The 18,456-nt window shown below is 44.2% G+C and overlaps 1 protein-coding gene across 3 annotated transcripts in view; it reads right to left on the bottom strand.

Moving 5' to 3' along the window:
• Nucleotides 1–18,456, bottom strand: part of SOHLH2 (spermatogenesis and oogenesis specific basic helix-loop-helix 2) — a 60,552-nt gene that overhangs the window by 16,093 nt on the left and 26,003 nt on the right. For 2 of the 3 annotated variants that reach the window (XM_057489575.1, XM_057489585.1), the window contains exons 7-10: nt 11,389–11,536; nt 11,146–11,234; nt 10,363–10,484; nt 6,094–6,347 (exon numbers count right to left, since the gene is read on the bottom strand). In XM_057489575.1, the coding sequence (XP_057345558.1) occupies nt 6,094–6,347; nt 10,363–10,484; nt 11,146–11,234; nt 11,389–11,536 (613 nt within the window). Of the gene's footprint in view, nt 1–3,691; nt 4,723–6,093; nt 6,348–10,362; nt 10,485–11,145; nt 11,235–11,388; nt 11,537–18,456 lie in introns of those variants that run through there. The other variant, XM_036904975.2, reaches the window with a different exon arrangement.

Here is an 18,456-nt window from a genome sequence, read left to right as displayed (position 1 = left end):
GGGATGTAAAAACAGCCTTGAAAAATACAGAGATAAGAGGTTTCTCTGTCTTCCATCTGAGTGTCCTGTTTCCATGGTGATGAAGCCAGCTCTCCGCACCCACTAACCAGGGCGATCGGGGTTTTGTGCTCCCTTGTTCCATGAACAGGGAAGGAGACAGGCTGATGGAAAGGGGAGAGCCAGGGGCGAGCACAGAGTTGGACAGAAAACTGACAGGAGGCCCAGATTTGGGTCTTCAGGTTTTGTTTTGATGCACTGATGCCAAGTATTCAGAGAAATAACAGGTTTTCCAGTGTTCATTATTCTGCAAAAAGCAGCATTCTGCTTTTAACAATACTTTGAGTGATATGATAGAACATTTTTTTTTTAATGTGAAAACACCTCCCTTCACACAAGGAATTTCCACTATCATCTGTATAAACTAGAGTAAGTGAAACCCACCTCACTTTCTCTGTTTTCACTCTTCATAGTTAAAAACCTACTCACAACTCCCTGGTCAGCCCCCACCTCTGAATTTCCCCCCACCAACTATACTCTGGGTATGAACGGTTTTAACCTAACCATCTTTCTAACCTGCCCACGTCGTTGCCAAAACTCACCTCCTCAGCAAAACCTTTCTCCGTCAGCAGAGCGGAAGTCATCATTCAGTCCATGCTGACCTGTCTAGATTTAGGTCACCTCTGCTTCTCTGCGTCGCCTCTGGCCGGCAGCCCCGATGCACACGCGGTTAGCATGTTATCAGGCTCCCAAACCTGGCCGCACATCCCAGAATATGAGGCCGTCCTCTAGGACTGTGGCATCAGAAGTCTGGAGTATGGCTTCCACAGATCTACAAGGGCTTCTAACGCACTGCGGGATCTGGAAGCCAGATGTGCGGTTCCAGTTGCATCTACTCTTGTTTTCTGTCCCCATAGTATCTGCACCATTTATGTGCACTGGGTGTTTTTAAGTTGGATAATCGGATACCTGTAGTGCAGCTGGCAGTGTCTGTTAGGATGTGGACCCCAGGTACCAGCCTGGCCAAGCCTACTGATTTGACTCTGTGAGGGCGTGGCCTGGGAATCTGCATTTTAACAAGCTGCAGCCCCCCTCCATCACACCCCCAAGGGATTCCCCTGTGTGGCGGGATCAGGCAAGCCCCTCAGGGGGAAGAGGAGGCAAGCTGGGTGCAAAGTGACTGCTGCAAAACTGATGCCCCCGTAGAGGGCAGGTGCTACACGCCGTTTTTCCATACTAGAAAGCAATCCAGCATCGCCTAACTTTTGAATCTTTCAGAAGCTAGAAACTCAGAGAAATTTATGTCCCACAATTCAAAAAAAAAAACAACAAAAAACTAGTAAACAAAAACAGCCGAAGGGTTTTACCAACATCCCCCAAATCTCTGGTAATGTGCAACATCATGTGACACCAGGGGCCTTCTTATGATTGGCAAGTGACTTCTTATGATGAATTTTAATAGAATGACAGGGTTGGAAGGCCAATCCCACTGTTTAAGGCTGGAATCCCCCACTTTATCAGACCCCTGGCCCAGGGTGATGACCCCCACTCCGTGTCACCTCTCCCACAAATCTGAATGTATCCTCGCCGCCTCCACTACATCCTACAAATACCCAGAGACACCATGAACCCAGATAAAAATGGTCAACTTCTAACACCAGCCCTCCAAATACTCTTTTCCCCTTGTTCCCTCAGTGGACAACCATACTGTTCACCCAGCTGCCGAAGCCAGAAGCCTGCGGGTCATCCTCCCATCATCCTCGTAACCTTCCTATCAGATCAGCTACCAAATCATGCTAATTCTGCCCCCTCCACGTGAATCAGCTTGTCTACGTCTCTCCATTCCCACTACCAATAATTCATTTCAGGCCATCTCTTGCCTAATTACTAGACTGGCCACTCTCTTCTCCCACTTGATTTTTTGCCCCCTTCAATTCATTCTGCCTTTAATTCACCAAATCCCTAGTGGTCACCCTAGAATGCAGACCCGGTGACGTTAGTATGATGACCGCACCGAGGCGGCACTGTAAGCTCAAACCAGACCACGGCGTGTTGCCCCGGCCTATCTCCTTGCCCTGCTCTTCTCCGCCCCACAGCTGACCTCCACGCACAGCTGGGTGGAATTACCTTCCCATCTCCAAATAATTATGGTGCCTTTGCAAACGCATCTCCTTCTGCCTGAAGGCTCATCTTCCTAACCAGGCCCAGATTCCCAGCGTTTGGCTTAGCAGTGCCTACAGGTTCGCAGAACCTCAGCTCCACCGCTGTCATCACCGTGATTATCACTAGCATTTACTAAACTCTCAGTATGTGTAAAGCCTTTTCGGTATGTTTCATCTCCACAACCACCTTTGGAGGCAAGCGTTGTCACCACGAGTTTTGGCGGTGAGGACACTTAGACGTCACTACCGCCAAGCGCCCCCCAGGAGTCCCCTGAGAGGGGCGAGCGGTGCTGGTAAGTACCCCCGTGGTTCTCCGTATTCTCGTCCTTCTTGGCACGCACCAGACCTCACTGCGACTGCTGTCCTGTCTTGCCCGGCACACACTGAGTTCCTGACTCTGGAAGGCTCAGGAGACTGCGCCCCACTTACAGCTGCGTTCCCCGCCCTCAAGACGATGCCGGCCAGATAAACCGTCACTGACCAGATTAAGAAATGACTGAATGATCTTTGAGTCATTCAAAATTTGAGTGTTTTCCTTTGAACACACAACAGGTTGTTTATAAACATCACCAATTACTCATATATTAGAAAAAGATTGGCAGGAAATAGCTGGGAACAGATTGGTGAATTATCAGTCAGATCTAAGTGATGGCCAAATCTCTCTCCTGATTCAAAGTGCTTGGCTAAGGCTCTTGCGTCCAGTCTCAGAGTCATTGCCTGCTGGCAACCCCTACCTCCTCCGGCAACCAGGTATCCACCCAGGGGTCTGTGCATTCATTCATCAGCTAGCAAGATGGCTGACGCTGAGATATGGCAATAAATAAGGCGAAATCCTCTCCTCCGGGAAATGTCCAGTAATTTCCTGGGCCAAGAAAGGGCTCAATAAATGTTTGTTTGTGCCCCACACCCTGTTTGAACAGGGGCAGGACTGCTTTCCCACCAGTGCGGGAGCTGCAAGCTGTCATCTTTCCTAGGCAAACTCTTTGCACCTTTTTCATTGTAAAAATAGCACTGCAACGGTCTCATGACCAGCCCAAACTTGACTTTACAAAGGAAAACCCTGCTCTTTTTCTACAGGCTGAGTCCCAACCGACCTTTACTCCTTGGCTGAGAGTTGAACTTACTTGCAAGGGCATAATTTATTAAAAAGGAGATTCTAGTAGTAGAAACAAATGTGGACACTTGTGTCAAGTTCAGGATCATGGGAAGCAGGCTTAGACAAAAAGGAGCTTTCGCAATGGCTCTGGCAGCCTCCTCTCCCCGCTGAAAGGAAGGAGGGGGCTGAAAGCAGCAAGGAGACAGGGTCCGTGGGGTGCGCCCCCAGGTCCTCGGCTGAATTCCAGCCACAGGCTGTGTCTCATGCCTGCATGGGGGTCTAGGGAAATGCACCTGCAAAGGAGAAGTCCCAGTGGCATTTAAGACCAGTGGGGAACATACGTGGGCTCAGTGCCCAGAACACGTCAACAGGTCCTCTTATAATGTCAAGCAATAACCCCTGTAAAGGGCATGAAGAGTCAAGCACACATTTGTAATAATAAGCATAGAATCTTATTGGAAACTTTCAGCTCCTTTATAAAGTTTGTCAGACATCTACAGAATCCATCATCATGGCATCCTGAGAGGAAAGGTATACAACTCTGTATGAAAACTAGGCTATGCCTAAAGTGATTTTTAAACTTCTCAAAAACCTAGTAAAATTAAATTCCCTACATAGCACTACTAAAAGGGAACACATGCTTATTAAACAAAACAAAAATGGACTATCATTGTTCAGGGTCAAAACCTACCACTTTCTTTAATAAAATTTATGCATAAGAACATTTTGGTGAAATATAAAACAAACGTTTTTCTCCTCTTAGTTTCAACAGTCTTTTCTAATACCCAGGAGGAGGAGAAAATGAAAAACAAAGACCGGCTAGTCTGTAACTAAATGTCCAGGGAGAAAATTTACCTGTGAGCTATTATGCAACTCAAGGGATTATGAAATGCAGAAACAAACATGTCAACGTATCTGTCAGTAGTTCAGGGAGGAGGTAACACCTCTCTCAAACTAAGATATCATCGTTTGGGTGGTGCATAACGAAGGAAGCTCTCTAAAATGTCAAATCTAGAAAATACACCACCTAGAAATACGGGGCAGTAATTCACAGTGATACAAAAGATAAGAATCAAGTTGCAAAATCTACACTCAGTGAACTTTGGGGTGCCGATGCCTCTCCCATGAAAAAGTGTGCTTTTATCAAAAATGGTGATTTCGATATTTTTTTTAGGAAAAACAAGGGAACTGAGGTTACCAGCCATCTGTTCTTGTTGGGGGAGAACCGAGTGTGTATGAAGATAAAGGCAAGTGTGTGATCAGCACCTCTGCTGCCCGTCTATCTGCGAAGCTTTCGGCCCCTTTATCAGAAGCCGTACAGCACAGACGCTTTTGATATTAGGTCTCTGGGTGCAGCTTTCAAAACCATTCTTTGTTCCATTCTTCCTGCATTGCCAAACTGCGCCCAATAGGCGGTTTAGAGTGTGACTTTCAGATCATGTGCTATTAATATGCCCAAAACTGTGGCTGCAAAGGGGGAAAAAAAACATATTAATTGAATCTCTTCTTATTCGTGATGTCACAAATATATTTTCTGTGTCCTAAAGCAACATGAAATGATTTGTAAAACCATGTGACATCTTCAGCTGCATAAACCTATGGGTTTTAAAATACGTGTTATTTATTGTTATTAAAAGCAATTATTTTATTACAACAGTTCAACAAAAACTACATATAGTAACTGTAGGTCAAGAATTCAAAAAAGGGTGCAATCTTGTGTTCATTTACCTGGTCTTCCGGTTAGTATAGTAATGATCATTAGCAACAGTTTTATATCAATACTTCATATTTTAAAATTTCTTTGTAATTCTCTTTGAAATATTTTTGTCATAACTGTTTTTTTGGAAAGGTCACTATTATTCCCATCTTATAGGCATCATATAGGGATAATAATAGTACCTAACTCAAAGGACGGTTTCAGAGATTCATTAGATCATCCACATTAAGTACATGCTTTGCTTCTTGAGGGCTCAAACACATCAACTATTATTCACATGCAAAAGTACTAGCGATTGTATTAAGATTATCAGAAGTCCATTCAAAGCAGGCCAAGCAGGTTCGGATCTTCTTCTAAAACTTGAAAGTTCTTCCAAAAAATGGAGATACCAGTGCTTAAATACGCTGACCCACCTGCTTGGAATGCTCCTTCCTTCCTCACTCCCAACTGCTAACTGCTGCTGGGCTAATTCCGACTTTCCAGGTCTTGGCTTAGACTGTTCTTCTCCCAAGGGTGAGCAGCTCCGAACCCCTGCCGGGTCTGGGTGCCGTCACACACGCTAGGTGCTCCTTCCACATGCGCATCACGACTGCCTGCTTCGGTGTCTCTTTGCCACGACACTAAAGCTTCGTGAGGGCAGGATCGTGTCTATCTTTATGCATGACATTCTTAGTGGTCAGGCAATGCTACAACATAGTGGGTGCTCAGCGAATAGAGGACCTGTGGGATCTGAACCAGCCTGGCTGGTGTGGGAAGGAGAGGCTTTCACCTAGTGTGCGTGATGCCGCCAACCTGAGAGGTCCGGCAGCAGGTGGAGTCGTGGGGCCCTGAGGGCAGCAAGGCTGGTGAAATGGGATGCGGTGCGGAAACAGCACAGAGGGAGAGGGGAGAGGCTCTGGGGGCACTCTGAGTCCGTGTGGCACCAGCAGAGCCCCACCCAGGTTCGCCAATTCTGGTATCCAGGTACCAGCCCTGCAGCAGGGGGCTGAGAGCCTGCGCCCACTGCACCCGGTCCCAGGCTAACAGATTTCTGACCAGCTTATGAGAACGAAATGCAAGCCAGGGGCTCTGATGGCTGGAATGAGAGACTCCCATCCAATCCAAGGCCCCAGAAGACTTACCGGACAGTTGGGCTGTTCTGTGCCCATCTGGCCTGGCACAGCATTGCAGTGCTGAGGCCGGGACGTGGGGACTCCGGGTGTGGCCGATGGAAAATGGACTGAACTGCTCTGATTTGCCACTGTAGCGTCGTAGGCAGGGCTGACTCTGGAGTAATATCTGACGGCATGGAAGGTACTGAGAGAGAGCGCCGGGCTGGGAATTTGAGGTTTATGCATATCACCAATAGTGGTCTCTGAAGTGGAGCTGCACTGACCTTTAATTAAAAAGGAAACAAATACCTGTCAATATACACAACTCTGTAACGGGGAACTACTGCATTTGAAATAAAGTGTTCTCCAATTCATCTCCTCAGGTTATAAACTTACACTCCTGCTACAAACTAGCAGAAGAATGATGTGAACTTCTTAGTTAAGTACATTGAGTGCAATACACACACTTTAAATTAGTGTTTGTGTGCATTTTAGAGGAGCACCCGATCTCTGTGACTTTGGGTATGTGTGTATGTCTCTGTGTCTTTCATCAAACAAATCAAAATTGTGACCATCCCTATGAAATGAGGAACAATGTTGGAAAGAACTCCATTCAGCCACAGAGAACGTTTGCTCAATTTTCTATCAAAGAGGTGGGTTGTATCATTATATAGCTATATTCTGCAGTAACTAGAAGGCAGCTAAATTTTTAATGCATGATGATTGTTAATGTAATCTGAGTAACACCGTGAATATTTACCTATCTTTTGGACATTAATAATAATGAAGCAAAGTAATTTTATGTCTACTTTAAATACCAATGTGTCTGCAATATTTGTAAAAAACCATTTCAGCAAATGTGTGTACAGAGATTTACAGAAAAGGTCAAGGAAAGACGACTAATGAAATCTAAACCCTGAACGAGGTCAGCACTTCTGTGCTACAGGTCAGACTTCAGCATAGAGACAGGGCGGCCTCAGGCGGTCATGCACCTTCTCCAGCCTTCAGTGACTGACCTGGGTGGTAGGAACGAAATCTGAGACTTTACTGATCCCAGCTGTTCCAGTCCTCTCTCAAACACAATTCCACAACATGCACTACAAGCAGGGTTGGCTGGGTGGGGCAAGGACTACTATTGCTAATATTGCCTTTAAAATGGAAAAATGTATATAAATAAAAGTGTAGGTTTTGACTCAACGGCCTGCCAGGCCCCCTCTGAACGCCCACACGTCTATGGTCCCGGCACGTGTGTGTCTTCCCCAAGAGCGATCACTATAGGCGATGTGATACCAAGAGATGCCGGGGCAGAGGGGGCCCGAGCTCAGTGCCATGAGGAGGGCTCCAGGGTTTATGCAGAGTATAAACAGGGAGAATGCAGAAGTAAGTATTGATGCATAAGAAGGAACACTGATGGGCAGATGCCTGTGGCCTGACCTCTACCTGATTTCATCTGGGTTGATTTAATCATTCTGAGCAACGTTTGGCCACAGCTACTCTAAGTAAATTAACCATGGCTAATGGCTACTTTTTTTCCTATTCTCCTGCCCTGTCCCCCAAGTCTAAATGGATGGATAAAACCCCCTGAGGCTTGTCTGGTGGTAGGAACAGGGAGGGTTCTATTGGGGCCCCTTTCTCTTTTGACTCTGGCACCGTCCCCAGCAACCACGTGTTCCCGTGGTTTCCACCATGTCCCCCTAAGATGCACGTCCCTCTGCTGGGACCACTACAGAAATCATGACTTGTTTCTGTGACCCCCTGTGCTACCAGCCTGTGGATCCCATAGGAATAACAACAGCATTTTGGTCCTCCTCCTGTCTCCATCTTGCAGGCAGAGACATTTAAGCCGAGAACTGAGGGACGACCTGGGACGCAGGCAGACAGAGCGCAGGAAAGGGGCTCCCAGCACAGAGGAGGTGCCGAGGGAGGGCGGTCAGCCGAGGGGCGCCTCAGCCTTGGACACGGGGAGGCAGGCAGGCGTGTCCTCTCGTCCAGCACCTCACATGGGGGGTGGGGGTACCAGCTCAGTCCCTCACTGGGGCCTCGGTGGACAGTGACCCTCGGAAACATGGGCCTCACACACTGGTCACCATGTTCACTCTGGCTCTGCTATTGTCCATCTTCTTCTTTCTACAAGTATGTGGGCATGCCTGACTTTGTAACACGAGTAACAGAAATGCCATGCAGGGTGAATGTTTCATGATGAACACTCATACAGTGAATGTTCCTTGAAGGCCTCCACGTGCTGGCCATTGTTCTAGATCCTCAAAATACAGCAATGAACAGGCAAAAAACAGTAATTTTACTGTCTTCATGGAGTTGATATTCTAGTGGGAGAGGACAGGCAATCAGAAACTATGCGAGTAGACAGTAGTAGAAAGAGGTAAGTCTACGAAGAAAAATACAGCAGAGGAAATGGACAAGGAGTCCCCTGCTTGCACAGCACCGGGAAGGAGTGGGCGGCTTTACTAAGGTTGCTGAGACACGCTGGGATGGTGATGTTTAGTCAAACACATGAAGGAGGGAAGGAAGGTATATGTTACATGCTCCATACATGGCACTGGATGACTAGGAGCACCTCCTTTCCCTCTAGATTCTGTCCGTATGGTAAGTACGTCGGGGTATTGATCACCCATCAGTAAGATGAACTTTCTACTGGACAACCACAAGCAAAAGAATGAAACCCGACCCCTATCTTACAACAGACACAACAATCAACTCAATGCAGATTAGAGACTTAAATGTAAGACCTGAAGCCATAGAATTCCTAGAAGAAAACAGGGAGTAAGCTCCTTGATACTGGTCTTGGCAACGATTTTTTGGATTTGACACCAAAAACAAAGGCAACAAAAGCAAAACTAAACACATGGGATGACATCAAACTACAAAGCTTCTGCAGAGAAAGGACACCACGGACAGAATGAAAAAGCAACCTATGGAATGGGAGAAAATACTTGAAAATCACATATCTGATAAGAGGTTAATACCCAAAATACGTAAAGAACTCATACAACTCAACAGCAAAAAAAAAAAAAAAAAAAAATCCGATTTTAAAACGGTTAGAGGATCTGAGTATTTTTCCAAAGAAGACATAAAGATGGCAAAGAGGTACATGAAAAGGTGCTCAACATCATTAATTATTAGGGAAACGTAAGTCAAAAGCACAGTTAGCTATTACGTCACACCTGTCAGAATGGCTCTTATCAAAACGACAAGAGATACGAAGTGTTGGCGAGGCTGCGGAGAGAAGGGAGCCCTGTGCACTGCTGGGGGACATGAACATTGGTGCAGCCACTATGGAAAACAGTACGGAGGTTCCTCAAAAAATTAAAAATGTAAGTACTTTATGATACAGCAATTCTACTTCTTGGTATTTATCTGAAGAAAAGGAAAACACTAACTCAAAAGATAGTTGCATCTCCATGTTCACAGCAGCATTATTTACAAGAGCCAAGATATGGGAAAAATCAGGGTCCACAGATGGATGATGGATAAACATGTGGTACATACATACACAATGGAATATTATTCAGGCACAAAAAAGAATAAAATCTCACCATTTGCGCAACATGAGTGGACCTTGAGGGCATTTTGCTAAGTGAAATGAGTTAGTTGGAGAAAGACAAATACTGTATGATCTCATTACATATGGAATTTCAAAAAAAACACCCCAAAACAAAACTCAGAGATACAGAGAACAGATTGGTGACTGCCAAACCAGGGGGCTGGAGATGGCAGAAATGGGCCAAGTCATTCAAAAGGTACAAATTTCCAGCTATAAAACAAGTTCTAGGGAGGCAACATACAGCAGGGTGAGTAAGGTGTGGTGACTACAGTCGGTCACGTCGTACTGCACATGTGAAAGCTGATGAGAGACTGGATTTTAAAAGTTCTCATCGAAAGAGAAAAAAAAGGTTGTAAGTTTGTACAGTGATGGATGTTATATAGACTTATTGTGATGATCATTTCACAATGTATATAAGTAAGGAATCATTACATTTCAGTCCTGCAACTAAAAGAATGTTATATGTCAATTATACATCAATAAAAAAAAAAAGATGAGCTTTCTGGTAATGCTGGTCAATTCTGAGCCCAGTGTCTGGGCCAATACCCTGTAAATGCCTGTGGCTCGTGTTCCTCGAGCAGACAGCAGAAGGACTCATGCTGTCAACTTCCAGCTACACTCCTGGCCCTCGTGCGTGCCAGGCCCACGGCTGGGAACACACAGGGGCCGAGGGGCGCGCAGGGCACCCACGCGGGCCCACGCACACGGCGAGCACACAGGTGTCCAGCGGAGCTCACCTCTCACGGCTTCCTCCACGGAGCCCCCGGGGGCAGGGACAGAGTAGACATTGAAGCACTTATTAGCCAGGAAGCTGATCCCTCTCGCAGGTGAATAAGTGCTGGTCAACACACTATTTTCCCTTAAAAGGACAGAAAAAAAAAAAAAACACTTTTCACATTTTTCAAGGAAGGCAACATGAACATGGCTGAGTTCAACTGTTCTTCTATCACTCAAATTCTAAAAAATATATAGACAGGGCCTAATTATAGATTATTTAAATATAAGAAGAAATTCTTTAAGATGTGGAGGAATGATTGCTTTTCCTCTATACTTTTTCTTTGTTTACATATTCTAATAAATTTTAATAAGGAAGCCTTCATTTGGCATCTTACGTCTTATACTAGCAGAGTCTTTAAGGACTCCAGCTGTGGTTGGGCCACATGGCTCCAGGCCAGTGACCTCCTGTGACAGACATGCTCGACCCCACTGAGCCTCTGGTGGACCGCCCATCACAACCACCACCACGGGTACAGCCTCACTTTTAACATCTTCAGAAATAACAAAGAGGTGAGAGAGTGAAACGACGACGAAAGGACGGTGGATCTGAGAGGACCTGAGGACAGTGCATGTTTTATCCCTGCAATTACATGATACACATCGGAGGTGAGAAAAGTTCACCAATTCTTTTAAAATATGCAAGTTTTCATTATGGATGGGTTCAGAGCCTGTCTACACTGCTAGCTTTGGCACTGGAGGAAAGTAATAAGCCAACTTCCAACTCGCAAGAGCTCTTGTCATACCTCTGTGCCATGACTGTGCCTGGGAAGGGTAGATGGACGGGCATCTGCCTCTTACAAAACCTCCCGTTGCTCTGAAGCGCTTCTGTGATCTGAGAGAGAGAGAGGCCCATTTAGAGAGAGACAGCTATTTGTTCATACATACCCAAACACACATACATTTCCAATTAGAAAAAAAATAGAGAAAACCGTAGCATCAAAGCATTATCTACGAGGACAAAATTCAAGGGCTAGGGAGTCGAATACCTGGCTCATAACAGCTGGAGGGATTTTCTCCCGGATGTACTTCACATAATCCACTGTGGCCTCAAGAATGGAAGCCGCGTCGTTCTTTCTCCCCTTTGCATATGGCAGCAGAGCGCGCAGCTGCTCACAGCAGTGCTTGATTCGTTCTCTGGGTGGAGAATCGGAGTAAGGAATAGTCTGTCTCACACTCTTTGGGGTACACAGGACAAACCATCCTTCCTCCTGGTTTGTTCATAAGGAGCTGCCTCCCTCCCCACGCAGTCTGTTTCAGGGAAAGGCCTTGCAGCCCCCACAGGCCCTGGAACCTCTCCATCGGCCGTCTGCTTCCACTGCTGCCAGGGGCAAGGAGCGCGAGGTGCCCAGGAGCCCCCTCGCCCCAGGCCTGCTGCAGCGAGCGGGATGCCCAGGCACTGCGAGGACACAGACCCCCGCTGCCTATGGAAACCTACGGGCTGCTCTTCCCATGGAGGAGAGAATCGCCGGCTGCACACAAAGCCCTCTGCAGTTTACACTACACATCCGTCAGACAGTCGTCAGGATACGGTGTCACTGCGACCTCGACCACATTCCCAGGACAGATCAATTAGCATCCTATGGTACACGGGCTTCCCGTGTGACTCTGGGCTCTGAGCCAAAGGAAGATCAGCAGGCCACTTCCTTTACATGAGGCACCTATGGGCAGAACCGATCAGCCGATGCGCCAACGAGAACCATGTCCCGGCTAGCGTCAGAAACTAACCAACCTGAGTCTCTCAGAGCTCTGAAGGGGAATACAGAGGAAATGGAAATCTGACCTGAAGCCTTCGGCACCTTCATTCATGCTGGTGCTCATTTAACAGACATTGTTGCACACTCATTTTGTGGGGAATACTGCCTCGACACATATAGGGTCAAATGGTGGGTCTGCCAATTATCAGCCGGGACCTTCAGCTAGTTACTAAACTTCTCTGGACCTCAGAAGGGGGAAAATAAATCTGATTAAAAAATGGTGCTTTCATGAGACTCGCATGACTACAGGGTTGGATATCTCTGACAGATAGCCAGAGAATGACTCAAATGTTCTAGATCAGTCGTGTTTTCATTGGGCTTTGAGGAGCTATGGGGGCTCAGGAGAGATGCCTTGGGAATATTCTGGAAAGAAAGGGATGAGGGAGGAGACAATCTGACAGCGTGTGTGAAGGGCCTGGAAACTCTTCACAGCCTCGGCCATGGCGCTCCCGCTTAGGAGGGTCTCAAACGCAGAACAGATGTTTTGTAAAAAGACATTCATTATGACAGTATATTAGTAAGAGGAAAAATGGTCTAAACACACAAAATAGGTGGATGCCCAATAGACCATAGCGTACTAGTTCAGTAGAGTATTATCTGGCAGTGGAAATATGTTTTAAACCTTGGGGAAAGATAGAATTTTTATAGGATACAAGTATAAGATATAAGATAGTATATTATAAAATATGATCGTACTCATGAGACAAAGCGAAAATAAGGCACAGAAAAAGGGCTGTCAGCAAAAACGTCAAGTAATAGTCATTTCTAGATGGCTGAGTTATGGAAAATGTTATTTCTTCCTTTTATTTTCTTTATTCTCTAAATGTTTTTGCTGGGCACCCGTCACTTATATAATGAAAAATCAAATTAGAGATAAAAAAGCAGGAGGGAGGATTAAAGACAGTGGCATGAGAGGACAGACAGAGGCTTCCTCCTAAAACTGGATACAATTAGAAAATATAGTTGGTGCAACTAATCCTGAGAGAGCAACAGGAAAGAGGACGGCGTCAGACTGCACACACCCGGAGAGAAGAGCAGACCTCAGCGAACGGGGTGACGTACCAGAGCTGTGGCTCTGCGGGACCCGAGCCCCTGCTCCACCCCAGCTCACCGGCGGGAGGAAGAGAAACGGAGCAGGGAGGGAGTGGAAGGCCTGGGACTGCTGAGTACCTGGCTCCGGAGATCTGCTCTGGGAGCACAAACCTACATTTCATGGTGCTTTCATGAGACTCGCATGACTACCGGGTTGGAAAGTTAATACAGGCAGAGTTCCTGGGGAGACTGGGATTCCGGCCACTTGTGGAAAGCAGGGATCCATATCCGGCTGCTCTGGGACAAAAGCTTATACCTGTGTGCCCGGCCCACTGGCTCAGGCAGTGGAGACAGGCACAGCAGCCGGGAGGCGGGGAACAGCTCTTTCCTCCCCCCAGTACCGCTCCCCTGCGACCCCCGACATTGCGTCAGGGGCTGAGCAGCTCCAGAATAGAGCTTCTGGACACTAGAGGGCGCCATGTACAAACATGAAACGCCAAAGGAACCTCGTCCAGAGTAAAATTGTTAATACAACTCCCGAGAAAGATTTAAATGATATGGACCTCGTGACTCTTCCTGAAAGGGAGTTCAAAATAAAAATCACCCACATCCTAATGGAGGTACGGAAAGACATCCAAGAACTCAGGAATGAATTCAGGTAGGAGATCCAATCGTTAAAGAACACAATGGAGGGTATTAAAAGCAGGTTGGATACGGTGGAGGAAACAACGAATGAAATAGAAACTAGAGAAGAGGAATGCAAAGAAGCTGAGGCACAGAGAGAAAAAAGGATCTCTAAGAATGAAAGAATATTGAGAGAACTGTGTGACCAATCCAAGCAGAACAATATTCGCATCATAGGGATACCAGAAGAAGAAGAAGACAGAGAGAAAGGGATAGAAAGTGTCTTGGAGGAGGTAGTTGCTGAAAACTTCCCCAATCTGGGGAAGGAGATAGTCTCTCAGGCCATGGAGATGCACAGATCCCCCAACACAAGGGACATAAGGAAGACAACAGCAAGACACACAGTAATTAAAATGGGAAAGATCAAGGATAAGGACAGACTATTAAAAGCAGCCAGAGAGAGAAATAAGATCACATACAAAGGAAAGCCCATCAGGCTATCATCAGAATTCTCAGCAGAAACCTTACAGGCCAGAAGGGAGTGGCATGATGTATTTAATTCCATGAAGCAGAAGGACCTGGAACCAAGATTACTTTATCTGGCAAGATTATCATTTAAATTGGAAGGAGGGATTAAACAATTTCCATATAAGCAAAAGCTGAGAGAATTTACCTCCCACAAACCATCTGTACAGTCTATTTTGGAGGGACTGCTATAGAGGGAAGTGTCCCCCTAAGGTTGAATAGCTGTCACCAGAGGTAATAAAGCCACAGTAAAGAAAATAGAACAGCTAATTACTAAGCAAATGCAAAATTAAATTAACTATACCCAAAGTCAATCAAGGGATAGACAAAGAATACAGAATATGATACCTAATATATAAAGAATGGAGGAGGAAGAAAAAGGAGGAGAAAAAGAAAAGAACCTTTAGATTGTGTTTATAGCAGCATATTAAGTGAGCTAAGTTAGAGTCTTAGACAGTAAGGAAGTTAACCTTGAACCTTTGGTAACCACGAATCTAAAGCCTGCAATGGCCATAAGTACATACCTATTGATAATCACTCTAAATGTAAATGGTCTGAATGCACCAATCAAAAGACATAGAGTCACTGAATGGATATAAAAACAAGACCCATCTATATGTTGCCTATAAGAGACTCACTTTAAACCCAAAGACCTACACAGACTAAAAGTGAAGGGATGGAAAAAGATATTTCATGCAACTAACAGAGAGAAAAAAGCAGGAGTTGCAGTACTTGTATCAGACAAAATAGACTTCAAAACAATGACAGTAACAAGAGACAAAGAAGAACATTACATAATGATAAAGGGGTCAATCCAACAAGAAGACACCATTATAAATATCTATGCTCCCAACACAGGAGCACCCACATATGTGAAACAAATACTAACAGAATTAAAAGGGGAAACAGAATGCAATGCATTCATTCTAGGAGACTTCCACACTCCACTCACTCTGAAGGACAGATCAACCAGACAGAAGATAAGTAAGGAGACAGAGGCACTGAACAACACATTAGAACAGATGGACCTAACAGACATCTACAGAACTCTACAGCCAAAAGCAACAGAATACACATTCTTCTCAAATGCACATAGAACAGTTTCAAGAATAGATCATATACTAGGCCACAAAAAGAGCCTCAGTAAATTCCAAAAGATTGAAATTGTACCAACCAGTTTCTCAGACCACAAAGGTATGAAACTAGAAATAAATTACGCAAATAAAATGAAAAATCCAACAAACACATGGAGGCTTCAAACATGCTCCTAAATAACCAATGGATCAATGACCAAATAAAAACAGAGATCAAGCAATATATGGAGACAAACGACAACAATAATTCAACACTGCAAAATCTGTGGGACGCAGCGAAGGCTCTGCTAAGAGGAAAGTATATTGCAGTACAGGCCTACCTCAAGAAAGAAGAACAATCACATATAAGCAGGCTAAACTCACAATTAATGAAACTAGAAAAAGAACAACAAATGAGACCCAAAGTCAATAGGAGGGACATAATAAAGATTAGAGCAGAAATAAATAAAATTGAGAAGATTAAAACAACAGAAAGAATCGATGAAAGCAAGAGCTGGTTCTTCGAGAAAATAAACAAAATAGATAAACCCCTAGCTAGACTTATCAAGAAAAAAAGAGAGTCTACTCACATAAATAGAATAAAAAATGAGAAAGGAAAAATCACTACGGACACCACAGAAATACAAAGAATTATTAGAGAATACTGTGAAAAATTATATGCTAACAAACTGGATGACCTAGAAGAAATGGACAATTTTCTAGAAAAATACAACCTTCCAAGGGTGACCAAGGAAGAAACAGAAAATCTGAACAAACCAATTACCAGCAACAAAATTGGACTGGTAATCAAAAAGCTACCTAAGAACAAAACTCCTGGACCAGATGACTTCACCACTGAATTTTATCAAACATTTAGTGAAGACCTAATACCCATTCTCCTTAAAGTTTTCCAAAAAGTAGAAGAGGGAGGAATACTTCCAAACTCATTCTATGAGGCCAGCATCACTCTAATACCAAAACCAGGCAAAGACACCACAAAAAAAGAAAATTACAGACCAATATCCCTGATGGACATAGATGCAAAAATACTCAACAAAATATTAGCAAACCGAATTCAAAAATACATCAAAAAGATCACATCATGATCAAGTAGAATTCATTCCAGGGATGCAAGGATGGTACAACATTCAAAATCCATCAACATCATCCACCACATCAACAAAAAGGACAAAAACCACATAATCATCTCCATAGATGCCGAAAAAGCATCTGACAAAATTCAACATCCATTCATGATAAAAACTCTCAAAAAATGGGTATAGAGGACAAGTACCTCAACATAATAAAGGCCATGTATGACAAACCCACAGCCAACATTATACTTAATAGCAAGAAGCTGAAAGCTTTTCCTTTAAGATCAGGAACAAGACAGGGATGCCCACTCTCCCAAATTCTATTCAACATAGTACTGGAGGTCGTAGCCATGGCAATCAGACAACACAAAGAAATAATAGGCATCCAGATTGGCAAGGAAGAGGTTAAACTGTCCCTGTTTGCAGATGACATGATATTTTACATAAAAAACCCTAAAGAATCTACTCCAAAACTACTAGAACTAATATCGGAATTCAGCAACATTGCAGGATACAAAATTAATACACAGAAATCTGTGGCATTCTTATACATTAACAATGAACTAGCAGAGAGAGAAATTGGGAAAACAATTCCATTCACAATGGCATCAAAAAGAATAAAATGCCTAGGAATTAACCTAACCAAGGATGTGAAACACCTATACTCTGAAAACTACAAGACACTCATGAGAGAAATTAAAGAAGATACCAATAAATGGAAACACATCCCATGCTCATGGATAGGAAGAATTAATATTGTCAAAATGGCCATCCTGCCTAAAGCAATCTATAGATTCAATGCAATTCCTATCAAAATAAGAACAGCATTCTTGAACGAACTAGAGAAAATCATCCTAAAATTCATATGGAACCACAACAGACCTCAAATAGCCAAAGCAATCCTGAGAAGGAAGAATAAAGCAGAGGGACTCACACTCCCCAACTTCAAGCTCTACTACAAAGCCACAGGAATCAAGACAATTTGGTACTGGCACAAGAAAAGACCCATAGACCAATGGAACAGACTGGAGATCCCTGATATAAACCCAACCATATATGGTCAATTAATATATGATAAAGGAGCCATGGACATAACAATGGGGAAATGACAGCCTCTTCAACAGATGGTGTTGGCAAAACTGGACAGCTACATGCAAGAGAATGAAACTGGATTATTGTTTAACCCCATACACAAAAGTAAACTCGAAATGCATTAAAGACTTGAATGTAAGTCATGAAACCATAAAACTCTTAGAAGACAACATAGGCAAACTCTCCTGAATATAAGCATGAGCAACTTCTTCCTGAACCCATCTCCTCGAGAAAGGGAAACAAAAGCAAAAATGAACTCATGGGACTACATCAAACTAAGAAGTTTTTGTACGGCAAAGGACATCATCAACAAAACAAAAAGGCATCCTACAGTATGGGAGAATATATTTGTAAATGACAGATCTGACAAGGGGTTAACATCCAAAATATATAAAGAACTTACACACCTCAACACCCAAAAAGCAAATAACCTGATTAACAAATGGGCAGAAGATACGAAGAGATGGTTCTCCAAAGAAGAAATTCAGATGCCCAACAGACACGTGAAAAGATGCTCCACATCACTAATCATCAGGGAAATGCAAATTAAAACCACACTGAGATATAACCTCACACCAGTAAGGATGGCCAGCATTGAAAAGACTAAGAACAAGAAATGTTGGCGAGGATGCGGTGAAAGGGGAACCCTCCTACAGTGCTGGTGGGAATGTAAGCTAGTTCAACCATTGTGGAAAGCAATATGGAGGTTCTTCAAAAAACTAAAAATAGAAATACCATTTGACCCCAGAATCCCACTTCTTGGAATATACCCAAAGAAAACAACTTCTCAGACTCAAAAAGACAGATGCACCCCTATGTTCATTGCAGCACTATTTACAATAGTCAAGATATGGAAGCAA

This window comes from Manis pentadactyla, chromosome 2 (assembly GCF_030020395.1).
Source record: "Manis pentadactyla isolate mManPen7 chromosome 2, mManPen7.hap1, whole genome shotgun sequence".
Lineage (NCBI taxonomy): Eukaryota > Metazoa > Chordata > Mammalia > Pholidota > Manidae > Manis > Manis pentadactyla.
Note: the sequence above shows the minus strand (reverse complement) of the source record. Positions and strands in the feature narration are given on the sequence as shown.